At 37.8% G+C, this 21,404-nt stretch overlaps 1 protein-coding gene across 1 annotated transcript in view; it reads left to right on the forward strand.

Annotated features, from left to right (window-relative positions):
* The first annotated feature begins 1,253 nt into the window (after positions 1-1,253).
* The window catches only part of LOC121396602 (sialoadhesin-like), a 32,623-nt gene continuing 12,472 nt past the window's right edge, over positions 1,254-21,404 (forward strand). The window contains exons 1-6 of the mRNA XM_041571706.1: positions 1,254-1,315; positions 2,960-3,023; positions 5,833-5,952; positions 8,669-9,019; positions 12,630-12,923; positions 18,241-18,510. Of these exons, the coding sequence (XP_041427640.1) occupies positions 5,901-5,952; positions 8,669-9,019; positions 12,630-12,923; positions 18,241-18,510 (967 nt within the window). The 5' untranslated portion in view covers positions 1,254-1,315; positions 2,960-3,023; positions 5,833-5,900. The remainder of the gene's footprint in view (positions 1,316-2,959; positions 3,024-5,832; positions 5,953-8,668; positions 9,020-12,629; positions 12,924-18,240; positions 18,511-21,404) is intronic.

Raw genomic sequence — 21,404 nt, forward strand, 5'->3', positions numbered from 1 at the left:
TGTATATCACACTTAATTTCACAATCAATTGTTGTTAAGTAGTGATGAGTAAAATGTTTTGCAGAGTTTCGCCACGAAAATGACGCCCATAAACTCCAATGGGTGAAAAAAAATTGTCACTCTGCAAAACTTGTAGATTTCAATGCATTTCGGCAAATTTTTCGATAATTTTCGATAATTTTTGGCGAAGCCTAGGGGAGACAGCCATACCTTAATTCAGAGCTTTCTGGGTAATTGGTTTTTGGTTAACGGATCCCATAACTGTAGTACAATTTTTTTTTCTACAAACATGATTTTTGTCCCCTGCAAATGCAATTTTCTTTTATGATCGTGCCACCCTATTTTACCTAAATTAAGTATAAGAAACCAGCTAAAGTTTCACTTTTATTACCCTTGCATTTTACTGCCTTTGGCTGAGTTAATAGTTAATTTGGGTTGAAATTATCTATCCATGAAGTTCAACCCCTCCAAGTAGCCCCAGTTTTATTAAACACTCAAGCTGTTTACTGTACACTGTTTAAAAAGTATAACGCTCAATAAAAATAACGTAAAGCACCAATTTCTATTCACCCTTTAAAAAAGAATAATTATTCATAATTATTTCCAATGTTTTCTTGAGTGAAATGGTGTTACAGGTATGGGATCCGTTATCCAGAAACCCTGTTATCCTGAAAGCGCCAGATTACAGAAAGGCTGTCACCCAATAGACTCAATTTTATCCAAATAATAAAAATTTTTGGAAATTATTTCCTTCTTCTCTGTAATAATAGAACAGTACCTTGTACAGGTATGGGATCCATAATCCGGAAACACATTATCCAGAAAGCTCCCAATTACGGAAATATCTTTTGAAATATCTCAAAAAGATTTTGAAATTTTATCAGAAAAAAAAATGAACGTATGCTAGATTTGGCCCTGGGTTCTACTTTCTATAGTAAGCGCAGGTCAGAGTAAAATCCATGGGTGTCTGCAGAAAGGGGCAAGAGGGGGCAGTTGCCCCACCCTGACTTTTCTAGATAGTTCCAAGAAATTGTAAATTTAATTCCCAACAACACAAAACATTTTTATACCAAGGCAAGCCTTAATTAGGTTATCTTTTGCATGATTAGGTTCATCTTCAATGGGATTCTACTCTATGTGATATTAGCTTACTTGCCCTCCCCCCCCCGAAAAATTTTCTACGGACACCCATGTTCTGTGCAAGTTACTCAAGAAGCAGAAGTGTGAGCTCCCAGTGACTTTTTGTCTGTGTGTGGTTACACACCATAGAATTTCTGTTTCCTTTTTCTTCCAGTTTGTGAGCAGAACGAAGAGCGTAAGTACACTGACTCTATTTGATTTAGAATTGTTCTATATTCCTGACATCCAAACTCAGCCCTTGGGTTACATTTTATGGGTAAAAGAAAACCTTGAGAAACAAGAGACTATAGAGTAGCCAAACAGGGGTTAGATGGCATCAACTTACATATTTTACTGTATTTATTGTAGGACGATCTTTAATCACATTGCCCTGGGGATGGCTTCTGTGCACTTTGTATGTTGTACAATATAGGACGGGGCTTCTGTACAATAGATATTGGTCATTACACTCTAATCTTACCATTATTGCTACTCCATATTTTTCCAGTGAACTACTTAAACTTTACTTTCTTCTCCCATTCATCTAATAACACCTTGATATATGCCAGTACTGTTTGTATGTAATTACACAGTGATTGTTTGCCTAGCAGCTGGTTTGGTGCCAAATTTAATCAAGGGTTTATATTCTGGAGTCTCACTAAAGCTCTGTTTGTCTTTTGTGTCCAGGAAAAAAAATAGATAAAATCCAGGAAAATGTTAAATCAGGGAAATTTTATTAAAACAACTTTTTCTTCAAGTACTGAAAGGATGTAATCACATGAGTCAGTTTTACTTCAACATTTACTTCTTTAATAACAAGGATTAAGCATCGCAGCATTCATTTTACATTGTGGGACAGGTTGTCAGTCACATTCACAACCTAAAGCAATAAGTGATTGGTGCAGGACTGTATGTGGAGCAGACTAATTGGAATTGACCATTTACAGACAGAACCATGGCAGAATATACATCTGGTTAGTTAAACCTCTTTATTTCACTAATAATAACATTCGCAGAGCATAAACGGCAGTTTTTGGAAACATTTTTATGTATAGTCCAGGAAAACATTACATAAAATCAAGGAAAAATACCCACTGAAGTGCATTATAAATTGGTGGGACCACAAATAAAAATGTATGATGCGGGAAAACTTAAAATCAGGGGACTTAAAATCAAGGTTTCATAGTATATACAGTATATATATATATATATATATATATATATATATATATATATATATATATATATATATATATATATATATATCATAAATACATTTATACAGAGAGAGAGAGAAATGATAGGGAGACAGATAGATATATAGATTATAAATAGGCAGACCGATTTAGGTGTTTATTACGAAATTATCACATATTGATGTTGAATCTTGTTTTTATTTATCTCTGGAAAAGAAAGAGACTTAACTGCAGGTAAACAACAAAAATTAACCTTTATTTACTCATTAAATAAAAGATATCAACAAAAATGTGTATTCTAACTGAGGAAAAAAGTTAGGACACCCTACCCCCTAATAGCTAGTGCTAGCCCATTTGGCTGAAATAACTGCAGTGAGACTATTCTTTTAGTTATCTACCAGTCTCTGACATTGGTCTGAGGAAAGTTTGCCCCACACCTCAATGCAAATTTATTTTTGCTTTGAGGGTTTAACGGTAGGGTTTCAAGTCACTCACAGGATCTCAATGGGATTAAGATCTGGGCTTTGACTCCAGGATACTCCATTTCTTAGTTTTCAGCCAGTCCTTGGTGGATTTACTGGTATGTTTTGGGTCATTGTCATGTTGCAGGGTCCAGTTCTGCTTCAGCTTTAATTTTCTTACAGATGGTCTGACATGTTCCTCAAACACCTCTGATACACAGTAGAATTCATGTTGGATTCCGAGATGGTGAGTTGGCAAGGTCTTGCTGCAGAAAAGCATCCCCAAACCTAGACACTTCCACCTCAATGCTTCACAGTTGGTATAAGGCTTTTCATGGAATGCTGTATTTGGTTTATGCCAAACATGTCCTCTGTTCTGGTGTCCAAATAATTCAATTTTAGACTTGTCTGTCCAAAGAACATTATTCCAAGTCCTGTTCTTTGTCTATGTTCTCTCTGGGCAAACTTCAGTGTGGCCTTGATGTTTCTCGTAGACAGCAAAGGTTTCCTCCTTGCACACTTCCCATGCATGTTAAAGCTGTGCAGTCTTTTTCTGATTGTAGAGGCATGCACTTTCACATCAACAGGAGCAACAGCCTGCTGTAGGTCCTGTGATGACATTTTAGGGTTTTTGGAGACTTAATTTAGCATCTTGTAGTCTGCTCTCAGGATGAACTTGCTTGCACGGCCAGCCCTGGGCATGTTGGCAGTTGGTCCTCCACTTTTTCCAGACAGTGGAATGGCTGATTTCAAAATTCTTTTGAGATCTTTTTAAATCCTTTACCAGACTGATAAGCTGCTACAATGGTCTTTTTGAAGGCCTCAGACAGCGCTTTTGATTTAACCATGGTGTTCACTCTCACCTCAACAGTCAGGAGCACACCAAACTAAAGGTGGTCATACACAGAGAGATACTATCGTTTGGCAATGTCACCAAGCGAGCGGATCTCTCCCCGATATGCCCAGTAGGGCCCAAACATTGGATCATAATGTAAAAAATACGGGCAGTCAGATCACAGGACTGCATCAACTAACAGATGTGGGCCTCGATCCAATGGTATTTTCAACCATGCCCGATCAAAATCTGGCCAACTTTCGGGCAGATATCGATTGAGGAAGCCCGTCTGAGGGCCTCATACATGTGCCAATAAGCTGCCGTGTATGGCCACCTTTAATGTCTGAGGTTTAAATAGGGAAAACCTCCTTCAAAATGCTGAGTAACAATGTTCTAATCATGTGCACCTGATATGATACACCTGTGTGCGAGTTGAGCTATTTTAAGTGGGAATATATATGGGGGTGTCCTGATTTAATCCTCACCATAAATGCATTTTTTAGAATTACATTTATAGAAGATTTTGAAAAGTCTTTTCTTCAGTTTTAATTGTTTATTTATATTTCTCAGTATTGTTAAACTTGAGATTAAATATCCATATGTCCAAGAATGTTACAAAAAACACACAGGCTTTCATAGGGTGTCCAATTTTTTTTCATGACTATAGACAGAGAGATAGATAGATAGATAGATAGATAGATAGATAGATAGATAGATAGATAGATAGATGAGGATGATGATGATAGATAGATGACACAGGATGTTACGCACATATCCCATAGATGAGGTATGGAAAAAGATGTCAGATACAATGAAGGCAGAGACATCAGTGTGACAGCTTGTGGATTAAAGGTTTACTTTATAGAGTTATTTTTAGAGAATACATTCTGGATCCCCTACAGCAAAGGTGGATCAAGGAGAAGAATTTAATCTGAATCCCTATTCCAAAATTTAGTCCCTTCAGTTTTGGCTAGCAAAGCCTAGGGGAGAGCTCCCTCCAGCTATCAATCCTTGTTGGAGCACAGGCTGCTCTCTATAGCTATGCCTAACTATCTCACCTTCCTAGAATGTGCTATAACTGTAGCTAGTCATGTAACTGACTAAATCTCGTTCCCCCACATTCACTAGAGTGGTTGTCCCTCTAAGGCAAAACTATTTACTGAGCCCTGTTAAAGGAAAACTTTACCCCCAAATTAATACTTATGCAACAGACAGTTTATATCATATTAAGTGACATAAATATACTGCTATTAAACTGCTTTTCAGCACTGTTAGTAGAGTTACATGTGTAATAAACGGGTTGTTTGTCTTTAAATAAACTTTTAGCATAATGTAGAGAGTGATATTCTGAGACAATTTGCAATCGTTTTTCAGTTTTAATTATTTCTGACTTTTGAGTTATTTAGCTTTTTATTCAGCAGCTCTCCTGTTTGTCAGCAATCTCGTTACTTGGGTCCAAATTACCCTAGCAACCATGCATTGATTTGTATAAGAGACTGGAATATGAATAGGAGAGGCCTGAATAGAAAGATGAGTAATGAAAAGTAGCAATAACAATACATTTGTAGCCCTACAGAGCATTTGTTTTTAGTTGGGGTCAGTGACCCCCATTTGAAAGCTGGAAAGAGTCAGAAGAAGAAGGCAAAAAATTCAATACCGATTGAAAAGTTGCTTAGAATTGGCCGTTCTATAACATACTAAAAGTTCTCTTTAACACTAGCAGCAGAGCTTTACTGGGTGGCGGTTTCTAGAGAAATGTTGGTCCACCTTTTGTTCCTCTAAAATCGAAGGCAAAGCAGGCTATCATACCCATGGGTCTAGAAACATTTTTTGGGAAACCATTCTAAAATTACTTCACACGGAGGTTTCTTTTTTTTATGGTTCCGCTTTAGGTATTAATAACACTTACAATTTTAGTTTTTAGGAATTCCTTGTAATAAACCATGAAGTCCATCATTCCAAACACCCCATGTCTCTTGTACAAACTCCTGGTACCATAATTCTAACCTTGTTAGTAGGGTCCTTTCCAAAAAGTTTTTTTTCCCCTTTTTTCAATTCAGTCTTACTTTTCCCACGGGCTCCCAGACCCTGTCCCTTCCTACCTTGTAAAGAAGCCACAGCATGAGGGTATAAGGTACTATTGTAGGTACTACTGTAGAAATAGACATATACAAATATAACTGTGCATTAAATATATACTTGTAAATCACTTTCTTTGTAGGATGAAGCAACAATCCAAGGCAGCTAAAGGCCAATGTCTATAAATCAGTGTGGCTGAAACTACAGATCATGGAACTTCATATTTCCTCAAAGGGGATTTTTCTGCTGGCGACTCTTCAAGGTAAAACTTGTATCCAGATAACAATCCAGAACCTGATTCATATGATTCATGTGACTCAAGGAAACATTAAGCTCACTGTGGATGAGGCTTCATTAAATTACACATTAAAAAAACAAAAAACATTAAAATAATTGCAAAAGCTCATTATTGTATATTGGAAACTTATTGAGAATTACATTCTTTTTATTTCATCTGAAAAATATTTTTGACACCTGTTTAGCTCATTAAGGGGCATATTTAGCACAGAGTAAGAATAAAGTCTGCCAAACAGGAGCTTGAAGGATCTCTACTTTTTTAAAAACATATCCATACGGTAGGTTTTGAAAGCACATGCTCATGGGGTTATTTATCAAAGTCCGAATGCCAAAAACTCCAAAATCTATTTTTTATTTAGTATAAAATCTGCATTTTCAGTGGCAAATTTTTTTTGCATTTTTTCAGAATTTATTAAACCTCAAGGGTATTAAAAGTCCAAATAAAAAAGTATTTCAACTCAGGCCTACCGAGTTCATTTAGAAGTCAATGGGAGAAGTCCCAAAGATATCTTGATCTGTGCTGGGTTTTGTGCAATAAACCGAAGATTTTGTGGTTTTTGAGCAAAAGTCAGAAAAAAACTGAGTTTTCGGGCATCAAATCTGAAAAATTTGTACGATTCATATTTGTTCACGATTTTATTGTGTTTTTTCCTGCACAGGAAATTTTCTAAAAATGTATTGATATATAAGGGGGGAAAAAATCAGTGCAGACTTGGTCCGGCTACTTTCCTGAAAATTATTCGAAATCTTTCGGATTTTGATAAATAATCCCCTTAGTGTTGCCCAATGCACTCTGTGCTTACTTACTGATGTCGCCAAGGGGGGTTTAGAACAAAGACTCAAAAAAGGTTTCAAGATTTGGGTGACAAAGTTTAAGATGCTGTACATAAAGAGTGGTACAATAAGCCTGTGTGTAACTTGGAGGCCCATATTTAAATAAAGAAGAATAAAAAAGAAATGTGTCCAAACTCCCATACCTGAACCCCTTAAATTAACAATGAATCTGATAAAAAAAAAGCTGGTATGGGAAAAAGTTGAAACAAAATCATGCAACAATTCAAATCATGCAACTTTGTCAAAACTCGACCACTCAAATCCTCGACAACTGAAATTTATCAGATTATCGAACCAGCATTGAACAGCCCAAAACTAGCATGTTCCAATTGTTAAAGGGACCATCTGCCATTGACTTATACAGGATTCCGACATGTTTTAGCTGGAGTATTTTTGGATTTGAATAAATAAATATTAAAATTTTTTAGGTTTTTCCCTCTAAAAATTTGGAATTTGTCCTTTAACACTCGACCAGAAAAATTTGAGACTTCATAAATAGGCCCCTAAAAGTCTGAATGGCTAAAATAGGTTCAATAGGATCAGCGCAGCTCCCTTTGACTTCTTTGGGACAACCATTGCGTTCACCTGGAGAAGTTTTGTATTTGATTTTTCTGTGTGTTTTTATACTTAATAAATCTCAAATTTTTGGAGTTACAGGGAATTTTTAGAGAAAAACATAAGATTTGTGAAAAAAAAGTAAATCAAATGTTAGCAAATAGTTTCGTAATTATTTAACTGAAGGTTTGTGGAAGTTTACTTGACTGATGTATGTCCTATACAATAAGGCATCATGGAACTACTGTATGATTATAGAAGTCTCAAAAAGAAGACAATTTTAGGGATAGTTTATGGGCATATTTACTAAAGTGGGAATTTTCTCCTTGTTTAACTTTGCTCAAAGTTCACCACAATTAGTAAGGTATATTTTCATTGCAACATACAAGGTTATTTATCTGATCAGACTTTTAAAGGGAAAAACAAAATTTTTTGAGAAAAAAACTTGATTTTTCCATGATTTATGAAAAGTCAGAATAAAAAAGTTATAGGAGGTCCCCCATAGGCTAAAACAGCAATTCGGCAGGTTTTAGATGGTGAATGGTCAAAGTTGAATTTTTAAAGAGATAGGACATGATAAATTTCAAAATTCAAATTTTCGATTTTTTTTAAATTCAAATTGCATTAGTACTATACTCTATTCAGAGTACACAAAAATTAGCTCGAAATTCAAATTTTTTGAATTCGAATTTTCACTTGAACCTTCGATAAATCTGCCCCTTAAAGTAAAAAACCCCAAATAATTTAAAAATTGAAAACCAATTGCAAATTGTCTCAGAATATCACTCTCTACATCATACTAAGGGGTTATTTATCAAAATCCGATTTTTTCACATGTTTTTAAATAAAAAAAAGTCTGACCAAACTAGAATCCACGATTTCCCCTTATTTATCATTACAAAAAACCCTGAAAAAATCGGATCGAGAAAAACCCGTGACTTTTTTCAGATTGTCATATGAAAACAAAAGGTTTTTCGAACTGTTGCATGAAATTTGAATTTTCTGATTTGACGCCTGAAAAGTTCGAATTTTTTGTGAAATCAGCAGAAGAATGGAAAAGACATGAAATATTGTTTAAACACCTGTATGTAAGAATCCTTAGTGCTTTGGGCAGGATACATATTTCCAATACCATATTTTTCTCTTCGTCTAATTTATAGTTCTATAGTTGTATGTGGCTGTATGAGGTTTATACATACACGTTTTTTGAACTGTTGCAACAATTTGTTCCTTTTAGTGTTGAAATCATTGTCATTAATGAGGTTACACTAATGCTCTTGTCTGTTGCTCAGGTTGGTTCCCAGGCTCAGAGTCTCAGGATCCCTGGGTTTATCTCCCACAGTCCATCACAGCACTGAAGGGATCCTGTGTGGAGATCCCCTGCACAATCAATGTGATGCCTACAGACTTCCATCTGATCTGGTACAGGGAACAATCATTTGCTGACCCAGAAATCTTCAATAACAAAAACCCAATCAATAACGAATTCAAAGACAGAACTTCCCTGGTGGGGAACAAGTCAAACAGCTGCTCCTTGAGGATTGATGACGTGAGAGATGGAGGAACATATTATCCGTGTATAAATGTGAATATCAACTGTAATAAGTACAAAGGATTTAATAAAGTGCTGGTTCAGGTCTCAGGTAAGATACTCTATGGGAAAATAACAAAGTTCACTCACAGCTACTCACATAATTCCATTCACATAATTAGCAGAAACACATTTATATCTGAGGTGAGGCTAATGATCTTTAGTTGTATGTGCCTAACAGAGTTAAAATGACAATTATAAATCTCCCTGCTGTAATAAACTGCACAATTCTATAATGTAATGTAGCCCAAAACCCAGAGCAACCCCCAAGGTCCCGGTCTCGGCTCACACATCTGACTATAGCAACCGCCTTTGGGTTCATGAGGAGCCCTCCACTACTCGGATGCTGCCAGGACTTAATATGAGAGGACCAAGGGGAAAGCTCTGGGCAGGCAAGGGAATCGTAATGTATACAGGAAGGATGGGGAATAGAGAGTGCAGACCTGGAACAGACAGTGACAGTACCAACCAGACAGCACAGTACAGGATCAGGATCAGGAGCGTAGTCAGGATAAACAGACTGGATCAGTACCAACTAGACAGCACAGTACAGGATCAGGATCAGGAGCGTAGTCAGGATAAATGCTGAAAACTCTGGGAAAAACTGCTGCATTGTTGGAAAAAACATGGGGCTCGAAATTGCACTTTGCTCACTGCACTTAGGGACGTAAACAATTATTTATCAGCCACGCACCTCTATGAACATAAAGAAAGTTAACGTTTGCACGCAGGTTTTAAAAGTGCACACAAAAGAGTATTACTTTGCACACACGACTGAAAAATATGAAGGAACCTTGGGGTTAGTTTACATTTATACATCTTGGCACTAATACTGCACTAAAGAGAGCTTTTTGCCAGACCTGGCTGTCTAAAACTGCTAATATTTTCAACACCACTACAAATTAAAAATGAGTGTAAATTGCTCATTTACATTAATGTATTTCTTTTAAAGGGGTTGTTCACTTTTTTTTCAGTTGAGTTGTTTTCAGATTGTTCACCAGAAAGACTTTTTTCAATTTCCATCTTTTATTTTTTTAACGTTTTCCAAAAATGTATGTTTAAATTTTAATGTTCGTGGTTTTTGGCATTCAGAGTTTAATAAATTACCCCCTTAGTTACAAATTCAGAATATATAGTGCAAAGGGCATTTCCCAAACAATGCAGTATTTTACCCAGAATTTCAGAGCAAATGTGGTTCACGTTGAGTTGCCTGCTCCTCAAGTGATAATATGAGCACTGCCAATCATTGGGATTATGGTTATGACACCATTTCCAGTGAGTCAATATTTCTTGCTATTGTGACTACTGACACAACTTGCTAATGAAACTCAAGAGTTACCTCCATGGAGATAATGTCAGGGTTTCCATACGTCAATGCATGACCTTGCAGTCAACTCAAGTGGGTGGGTACAGTGATAACCTATGCAAGTTGTTAGGAGCATCTAGAGCAGTGATCCCCAACCAGACGCTTGTGAGTAATATGTTGCTCTCCAACCCCTTGGATGTTGCTCCCAGTGGCATTAAAATCAGGTGTTTATTTTTAAACAAGTTTTGGTGTATAAAAACCAGGTGCACTGCCAAACAGAGCCTCAATGTAGGTTGGCAATCCACATAGGGGCTACTAAATGGCCAATCACAGCCCTTATTTGGCACCCCAAGAACATTTTTCATGCTTGTGTTGCTCCCCAACTCCTTTTACTTCTAAATGTTGCTCACGGGTTTGAAAGGTTGGGGATCCCTGATCTAGGGGAAAATTACTGTAGCGCTTGCCATCAATGTCCACTCAGCTTATTAAAGGGATACTGTCATGGGAAAAACATTTTTTTTCAAAATGAATCAGTTAATAGTGCTGCTCCAGCAGAATTCTGCACTGAAATCCATTTCTCAAAAGAGCAAACAGATTTTTTTATATTCAATTTTGAAATCTGACATGGGGCTAGACATTTTGTCAATTTCCCAGCTGCCCCTGGTCATGTGACTTGTGCCTGCACTTTAGGAGAGAAATGCTTTTTGGCAGGCTGCTGTTGTTCCTTCTCAATGTAACTGAATGTGTCTCAGTGAGACATGGGTTTTTACTATTGAGTGTTGTTCTTAGATCTACCAGGCAGCTGTTATCTTGTGTTAGGGAGCTGCTATCTGGTTACCTTCCCATTGTTCTTTTGTTTGGCTGCTGGGGGAAAAAGGGAGGGGGGTGATATCACTCCAACTTGCAGTACAGCAGTAAAGAGTGATTGAAGTTTATCAGAGCACAAGTCACATGACTTGGGGCAGCTGGGAAATTGATAATATGTCTAGGCCCATGTCAGATTTCAAAATTGAATGTAAAAAAAACTGTTTGCTCTTTTGAGAAATGGATTTCAGTGCAGAATTCTGCTGGATCAGCTCTATTAACTGATTCATTTTGAAAAAAATATTTTTTCCCATGACAGTATCCCTTTAACTATTTTAAAACTTTGCTCTAACTTCTCCATTTATCCATGTCCTTACACTGAAAGAAGATCAATACAGGTATGGAACCTGTTATCCAGAATGCTCAGGACCTGGGGGTTTTCGGATAATGGATCTTTCAGTAATTAGATAATTTAATTCTACTAGAAAATCATGTAAACATTAAATAAACCCAATAGGCTGGTTTTGCCTCCAATAAGGATTAATTATATCTTAGTTGGGATCAAGAACAAGCTACTTTTTTATTATTACACAGAAAAAGGAAATAATGATTGAAAATGTAGATTATTTGATTATTATGGAGTCTATGGGGCAAATTCACTAACCTGCGGAAATTCGCCAGCGACGGCTTCACCACACTTCGCCAGACAACAATTCGCCAGGACAACGCTAATTCACTAAAATGCAAAGTTGCGTCCAGGGCGCCGAAAGATGGCGAAGTTTTGCTAGCATTAATTCGGCAAGCAAAGCAAAGTTGCACTAGCGTTGGCTAATTTACATACGGCGGGAAGTTAAAGTAAAATGGACGTATATGTTGCAGCAAATACATTACATTACACAAACCCGGGAAACTTTAATAAAATAAAATAAAGTTGTTATATTGCCCTACACATGAGCCCAGTGTATAGTTTATGTGCCATATGTTAGGAAATGTAGGGGGGAAGCCGGGTACCATAAAAAAAAATTTACGATCTTTTGCAACCTATCGCCCTGAAAAACTGAAAAGTTGCCAGCGTTTTTTGGGACTTTCACATTTTTTTTGAGGAACTCCTATCTACTCTATTGCACTTCGCCTGGTCTGAGGTGGCGGAAGCAAGTCTGGCGCAAGAGGTAACGTTCAGTAAAATCTGCATCTTATTGAATTTGCAGAGTTAGGTCCATTCGCCAGTGCGCAAATTCGCCTGGCGTTAGAGTGCGAAGTAGCGCTAGAGTCTATCTCCTTTGTTATCGAATTTACCCGTTAGTAAATCGGCGAAGTCCTGAAATGACGTAATGCTGGCAAATTTTCGCTATCGTTAGTCATTTCGCCCTTTAGTAAATTTGCCCCTATGGGAGACAGCCATTCCGTAATTCAGAGCTTTCTGGATAATGGGTTTCCAGATAGCGGATCCCATACTAAATCAATTGTGTCAGATATAAATTCATTCTTTATATTACACACATCACTATATCCGTACAAATAAATGAAGAAATATGTATATAATTTCTTTTAGATACTCCAGACAAGCCAGTGCTAAAGTTGCCCACTAATCTGACTGAAGGTGCACCTGTCCGTATCACCTGCTCTGTACAACACACCTGTACCCACAATCCCCCTGTGCCCCAATGGAACAAAGTCGGCTTTAACAAAACAGATTGGAGAGAAGAACTTGAGGGCGGAGTCTGGAGATTTGTACAGGAAATGGATTATATTCCGACCTATCAGGATCATGGCACTCCTATTATATGCAGATCTGAATATCCAATGGGACGAGTCTCACAAGAAAGTCTCATTTTAAATATCACATGTAAGTATCCCTTCCCTTTATATTTCAACATGTATTAAAAGCCTTGTTCACTTCTGTATATCCTGAATACATTGCTAGAGCATTTTTTTCATGTTCCTTGTTGCTGCGCATGTGGGGGCAGATGTATCAAGGGCCGAATATCGAAGGTTAATTAACCCTCGATATTCGACTGCCGAATTAAAATCCTTCGACTTCGAATATCGAAGTCGAAGGATTTTGCGCAATTCGTTTGATTGAACGATTGAAGGAATAATCGTTCGAGCAAACAATTAAATCCTTTGAATCTAATGATTCGAAGGATTTTAATCCATCGATCAAAGGATATTCCTTCGATCAGAAAATTGTTAGCAAGCCTATGGGGACCTTAGCCTCGGTAGGTTTTAGGTGGCGAACTAGGGGGTCGAAGAAATTTTTAAAGAGACAGTACTTCGATTATCGAATGGTCGAATATTCGAACGATTTTTAGTTTGAATCGTTCATTTCGAATTTGAAGGTCGTAGTCGAAGGTCGAAGTAGCCAAAAAAAACATTCGATATTCGAACTATTTTTCCTCTATTCCTCCACTCGAACTTAGTGAATGGGCCTCCAAGTTACAAGTGTCTATGGTTAATATACATCCCTGCACATATCTCCATTATCTCCAAAACTTCTTGCACTAAAATGTGTCATTCTTGAAACCAAGGTGGGTACTTGTAACTAAGTAACCCAAAGGATCTCTCACTTAAGTTACACTCCTGCTATATGGGATTCGTTATCTGGAAACCTATTAACCAGAAAGCTTAGAATTACAAAAAGGCCATCTCCCATAGACTCCATTTTACCCAAATAATCAACATTTTTAAAAATGATTTCCTTTTTCTGTGTAATAATAAAACAGTAGCTTGTACTTGATCCCAACTAGGGATGTAGCGAACTGTTCTGCTGCGAACTAGTTCGCGCGAACTTCGACCGTTCGCATCCGCCGAATGTTCGCGAACGTTTGGGAACGTTCGCATTTTGAGTTCGTGTTCGATTCGAATACAAGTCGTTCGACCATTCGACCATTCGAATTCCTTCGACCGCTAAAAATCGAACGATTTCCATTCGTTCGAACGATTGTAAGCATTCGATCAAATGAAAAGCATTCGATCGAATGGCTTTGATCGTTCGATTCGAATGAAAATCCTTCGATCGAATGATTAAACTCCTTCGATCGTTCGAATCGAACGATTTTAGCGGGTGTTCGAAGTTTGCGAACTGTCCGCGAACGTTCGCATTTTTTGCCGGTGTTCGTGAACAGCGTTCGCGAACACCAAATCGGCAGTTCGCTACATCCCTAATCCCAACTAAGATATAATTAATCCTTATTGGAAGCAAAACCAGCCAATTGGGTTTATTTAATGTTTATATGATTTTCTAGTAGACTTAAGGTATGAAATTATGAAAAGGTCCCTTACTCCAAAAAACCCATGTCATGAGCATTTTGTGTCCTATACAAATAACACCTAGGGGCATATTTATCAAGGGTCGAATTTCAAATTGAAAAAATTTGAAAATCTAGTTCAAAAAGACCAACCGAAATTAAGTGGAAGGCTTTTTACGATCGAATAGGTCCGTATTCGGCCAAATTCAAATCGTTCGAATCCAAGAAATCGATCAAATTCGAAGTATTGAAGTGTTTCCAAAAAAAACTTTGACCAATTGACTCCAAATAGGTTCTAGTAGGTTCCCCATAGGCTTTTTTCGATCGTATAGGTCCGTATTCGGCCAAATTCGAATAGTTCGAATCCAAGAAATCTATCAAATTTGAAGTATTGAAGTATTTCCAAAAAAACCTTTGACCAATTGACTCCAAATAAATTCTAGGCGGTCCCCCATAGGCTAAAACAGCAATTCGACAGGTTTTAGATGGCAAATGGTCGAAGTCGAATTTTTAAAAAGACAGTACATGACAAATTTTGATATTCAAATTTTCACATTTTTTGCTAATTTGAATTGAACTTGGACTATTCCCTAGTGAAAGTACACAAAAAATAGCTCGAAATTAGAATTTATTTCATTCGAAAATTCGCCTCCTTCGATAAGTTTGCCCCCTAATGTATACTGTCTGTCATGGGCTGATTCCAGAAGTGATAATACACTGTTTTTCTAGGATTGTAGCGTCAGCAGTTAATTCAGGAGTCTCATATACCACATTTATAGTATTATACGACTCCAAGTCTTCTTTCCCTATGGTGTGTAACAGAATGGCTATTTTCTGTGCCTCTGGATATTTGCAAGTACCAGTTACAGTCAGATACAGCTGAAATTTCTGCTCCCATCTCCTCCAGTTTTCACTGATGTTGCTAGAAAGTATTAATGGTTCAATTTATGGTCAGGCACATATGTCTATCTGTATTAATGTCCTTTTGTGGTAAACAGTGTATTCTTTTTGGTGGCTTCGACATACTCTTTAGTGATCGGCGAATTTCTCCCATTTTACTTCGCCGAAAAAATCGTGAAATCTGAAAGTTCATGAAAAAATCATGAAATTCTGTAGTTTTCACGAAATAATCGTGAAAATCGGACATTTTCACAAAAGAATTGCGAAATTCTAAAATTTTTATGAAAAAATCGTGAAGACATTTTCACACAAAATCTGGGAAATCTGAGAATTTTCACGGGAGATTTTCGAAATTATTCGCCGGCTGCGAAACGTGGAAATTTCCCGCAAATTCGTGCCAGCGGAATTTATTTGCCCATCAATAATACTCTTCTACAGAAACAGGAAGAAGAGCCCATGGGACCAACTGTTAAGGTGACAACATAATATAAAGCAGGTATTGTTGTTCCATGCTAAATATTTCCACTAGTGTTTTCTCCACTATAAAGATCTTTGCTTGTCAATCATCTTTTCATTATATTATTACTAACTATGGATCAATATTCTTGGTAGGGCTGGCTCTGAATATTGATTGCAATTGTTGTTTTGTCTCATTGTGACGTAAGCTTGTTATACTGATCTTCAAGTTCTGATCTTGCTTTGGGTAAAAAACACTTGATTTGAGAAATCTCTCCAGTGTGAAAATAAAGGGTATTTACATGCACATCTATGCAGATATTCACATTCTACATAGACACACTGTTTCAAATGGATGAAATTTAAGAACCAATGCAATTTTTGCATCTCTGTTTGTGGTCCAAAATTTGTGCAATCAATTTTGTTGGAATTTTTAGAAAAACTGTTGCATAGTGTGTAAAAAAAGCAGGATGAACTGCACTGATTTTACCAATCCACAATCAATTTGATTTGGTTACGGCTCAGTGGAAAACACCAGATTTCAAGTCTTCAGGAGCACCGGAAGAGCTTGTAGAGGTTGACCTCCCATACATCTCCCACTGAGGAGCAACAGTCACTGAGATTTCCTAACAGGACTGCACACGTCAGACAAGCAAGAGGCCAGTTCAGGCAGCAAACCTTCAAAGAACCAGGGACAGGCAAATACACAGGATGCTCAGTGTCTTAGCAAGGTAGTGTAGATCACTTCACAAAGTTTCAAGTCTCTAACATTCTTTAATGTGCAATGGACATTCATCGGGGCAACTAATCTTTCGCATGTGTGCCAGCACTGTCATTCTGGAACACGCCTCCCTGGGAGCCGGAAGGTAAGTCCTGACATCCGACCACCAAATGTATTTATCCAGGAATCTTTCCCAGGCATTTCCCTTTATGCAGTAATGCCTCAAACTGTGGTCCTTGTCTCTGTCAGTAGACCCCCCTCTATCCATACTTTCCAAGAGCACCGCCATCTGTGTAGTGGCTGCTGCGACCTTTTAGGACCCCATAGATAAGCATCTAGGGGGCTTCTGAAAAGCCATTTTCACCACCTCTGGGGCTGCTTTTAGACACATAAATGCAATTGCCTGGCTCTCCAAGGTCATGGAGGTATGGATTGAACAGGTGGCACAACAGTTGAGCTGTTGAAGACCCTTCAATGGACCTTCTGCTGTTATGGATGCAAACTCTTATGTTAGAAGTGCAGCCCTCAATGCGTCCAAGTTGGTCCCCAAAGTTTTGGCAAATCTGTTGGAGCTCTCGGTTTGTATGAAAACTCATTTTTAGAGCTAAATTGGAGGCGATCATTTTACAAAGTAAAAAGTACAAAATAAAATATAAAAAGAATACCTTACTCCTGCAGAATAACCAAAAACACAAAACATTTAAGCACTGACCCTTTTTGTCCATTACAGCAAAGTTCATAGCAGAAAGCAAGAAGTCCCAATTCTTTAGTCACTCCAGATACACCCCTAAGCTGAGCAAACAGTGGTCTTGCTCAAAGACCACCAACAAACTTTCTCAGGACAAACCTTCCTCAGCCTTAAGAGTGCCCAACCCCAAAAGCCTGCTCTTTGGGACTGTTCCAGTATTAGATCTAACGGCTCATACTTGGAAGTGCTACTTCAAGATGCAGTCATTCCACTCCAGTTATTTTAAAAATGAAAAGTCGACCTAACTCCTAACCACAAATGCCCTTAAGTTACTAGAAACTCAGAACGAAAAAAGCACTTGTGAAAAAAGTAGTGGCAAACTCTTGCAACAAATCAAATCGTGTGACTTTTTGTTGCTCGAAAACCACGGCTTTTTCGGATTGTTGCACGAAAACCAGCATCAAAATGCCAGAAACTCTTGAAGATCATGAAGCCAAGAAACACTTTCCAATTGTAACAGGGACATCTGCCGTTGACTTCTACGTGACTTTGACAGATTTTATCTGGAGTAATTTTGGATTCAGATTTGTGTCATTTTTGTTGTATAATAAATCCCGAAAAAAGTCACTGTTTTTTTCCCTGCTACTTTTCTGGATTTTTGTGCAACAAAAAGCCTGACAAGAAAAATTTGACCTTTAAAAAATGTTCCCATTCTCCAGCTGCATGATCTACATCCCAATGGTGCCTCTGTCCCCCAATTTAGGAGAAAAGAACACACTGGCACACGAGGCTTGTATCTGCAGGTCGAACCCTTGCAAAAGTTTTTACTGCGGTGGTGCAACGTGCTTGACAAAGGGGCGGAGCCCTGAAACGTTGCACCACCGCAGTAAAAACTTTTGCAAGGGTTCGACCTGCAGATACAAGCCTCGTGTGCCAGTGTGTTCTTTTCTTGTACCAGTTACCGGGAGGTTACCGTATCCTCCATTAATTGAGCACCGAGCTAATCTTTATAGCTGCATAACGGGTGTGCGAGAGTCTACTTCAATTGAAGCCCCAATTTAGGAGAACAGAAAAGGATTTAATGGTACAAAATTGTATCTTTACTGAGAATGATGATTAATCACTGATTGTAAAATGTAATTTCCTTTAGATTCTCCAAAAAATGTAACGATTAGTAAACTTGATGGTGGGAAGGAAATAAAAGAAGGAGATCAAGTCACTTTACAATGTACCAGCACTGCCAACCCTCCTGCTCAGAACTATTCCTGGTATCACATTAAGAAAGAAAGAAAGGAGGAGCTGAAAGAACGCGGGGAGAATATAACTGTGACTATAAACTGGGAGAATATGAAGTATTCCTGCTCTGCAAGGAATGAAATAGGAAAAAAAGATTCTTCCATAATGGATCTGTACATGTTCTGTAAGTATTAAATTAATTTCAGTTTATTTTTTATTATATATTTGTCAAATGAAGAATCAATATGAACATTTAAATTAAGTAATACAACACTGCTCACATATGATTATTGGAACAAAGTAAAGGGTTACCATTTGCATTCTCTAACTGAGCAAGTAATTTTGGCCTGTTCCTGGATGCTTATGTTAAAAAGAGCATTTGTTAATAGCGTCATAATAAATAGAAATGCACCAATAGGACAAGAAAAGGGAGAAAGATCCCAATTCCTCCAATTCCAGATTTAAAATACAAATCAGGGTACATACCAAAAGAGGAAAGAGAGTATACTCAAATTTATAAGTACCGTATATACTTGAGTATAAGCCGACCCGAGTATAAGCCAAGGTACCTAATTTTACCTACGAAAACTGGGAAAACTTATTGACTCAATATAAGCCTAGGGTGAGAAATGCAGCAGCTACTGGTAAGTTTCAATAATCAAAAATTGAGGCATGAGTGGGTTAAATCACTTGATTAATAAATAATATTAACTTATAAAGTGCAGTGCAAATGAATTAATTTATTCCCATAAATTGATTAGGACAATTAATTAAAAAATTCCACCAATATAAAATTTAAAAACACCTAGATAAATAGTACTCTCCTTCGGTTAGATATAATTCATTCATTTAATAAATTGACACAGACGCACTTCCCAATATAGAGCTTTGTCAAGGCATGACTGTACTTATAGCACGTGACGCGCCACTCTCTCGAATACCGTACTTTCTTAATGTACATACTACTGGCACGTCAGTTAGTCTATTCAGCTTCAGACGCGAGAGTGGCGCATCACTGTCAGCCAGTAGGACAGTCTATATACCCTACTGCATATTGGGGAATACAATGCCTGTACCCTACTATTATTGTTATGGTAATTTTCTTAGAGATACTGCGGGCTGCAATTGGCCTGAGGACCACACTTTGGGCCTGTTTGTGTTGTGTGAGTATAATCCTAGGTAGAGTTTTTCAGCAGATGAAACTATTATTTTAAAACCTGGAGATAAAGATGGGGGTCTGATAATAATTGATAAACCATGAGATACATTTTTCTGAATTGTATTGTATCTCAGATTGAATCTTGCCCATGAGTTTTCATGTGATAAACCTTTTTCTCACTGAATTGAATCTGGCCCAACATTTTTTATGAGAAGATGAAGTTGCTAATAGAAAGTGTATCAGCAGAAAGTACCCTAAATAAAAAAGGAAGGAAGCATTTATATCAAAAAGAAACAGTGATAAAGTTTTTTACAGCCCACCAAAGATCCAAAAGGATGTGGAAAACCCACCCGATAAACCCATAGTTTTGGTGATATAGTCTATTACCTATAATGTGTCTGAACATGTGGTCCATATACTACAAACATATGTAGTGGCGTTACTCACATAGTGGAGATATTCAACAGAGGTTATTAATATAGTTAAACCTAATTAAGGGTCAAATTGTACATTTGAATTAGAATTTTCACTTTTTTTTGGGGTCAAAACTCTCAAATTCAAATTGGGAATAATCCAAACTCGATTCGAGTTTGAATTCAAATTCGAAAATCGAGATTCATCCTTGACCCTTGGAACAATTTGAATTTGACTATACGCCCCCTAAAACCTGCCAAGTTCATGTATTAGTCAATGGGAGAGGTCCAGTGACTCATTTAAAGATGTTAATAATCTTCCTGACATTCGATTCAGGTTTAGTCGAATTAGATTCAAATTCCATTCAAGTTTTTGGGTTGGTAATATTCATTGAATTTTAGCTATATGATTTTTTTTTCTGAAATAACCTCCCAATCGAATTACGGCTATATTTAAATTTATTAAAGTTAAAAAAAGTCACATGAATTCGAAAGTCGACCTTTGATAAATGGACCTCTAGATGTTAAAGGACTCTACACATCAATCAGGCACAATCAAGGCCATAAAGCAATAGCCCAATACTTAGAACAGGATGAATATATGTTAACACCCCAGAAGGAGTTTATATTAAATACTAAAGCTTTTATTCTAGACTACAATTATTTCTAGTTTGGAGAAAATTTCTGTGTACAAACATGAGGAACCCAATGGGAATGAGATTGGTGCCTAGCTATGCAAATTTGTTTATGGGATTATGGGAACAAGATGTGTAATCCCTAAACAAGGCATGGACCTCATCCAATAGCAGAGGCGTTCATAGATAATTTCAAATACAGTAGAACCCCCATTTTACATTGTTGTTTTGTGGTCCCACCTATTTATTATGCATAATACATTTCCAGGATTTTCCATTTTCCATGATTTTACACAATTTTTTTCTGGTCCCTTGAAGAACATAACATGGTTGTTCTACTGTACATTTGGCAGGGCATTGAATCTGTGACTAGAATTTGTAAACTATATCAGTAAAAATGTTACAGTTAGAGCTGCAGTATTTCTGGTCAGGTGATCTGTTCCTGTTACAGTTAGAGCTGCACAGTGTTGGACTGGCCTGGCGGAATACCGGGAAAACACGGTGGGCCCGACCCTTAATGGGCCCCCGCCAGGCCAGTCCCCTCTCCCGATCAGATTCGGTGGGGAAAAAAGTTTTTTCAGGCACTGCGCAGCGTTACCTGCGCATGCGCTCAGCACCTGTTAATTTAGGAGCGCTGCGGCGCCTTCACGCAGGCGTGACGAGCGGCGCCTGCATCCATGCACACTTAGCGCGTCATATAGGGGCGAGGGGTTGGCGGGGGGTCGGAGGGGGCCCTGGACATTAGTCCCGGTGGGCCCTGGGCCCCCCAGTCCGACCCTGGAGCTGCAGTATTTCTGGTCAGGTGATCTCTTCCTTTTACAGTTAGAGCTGCAGTATTTCAGGTCAGGTGATCTCTGAGGCAGCACACAGA

This window comes from Xenopus laevis, chromosome 7S (assembly GCF_017654675.1).
Source record: "Xenopus laevis strain J_2021 chromosome 7S, Xenopus_laevis_v10.1, whole genome shotgun sequence".
Classification (NCBI taxonomy): domain Eukaryota; kingdom Metazoa; phylum Chordata; class Amphibia; order Anura; family Pipidae; genus Xenopus; species Xenopus laevis.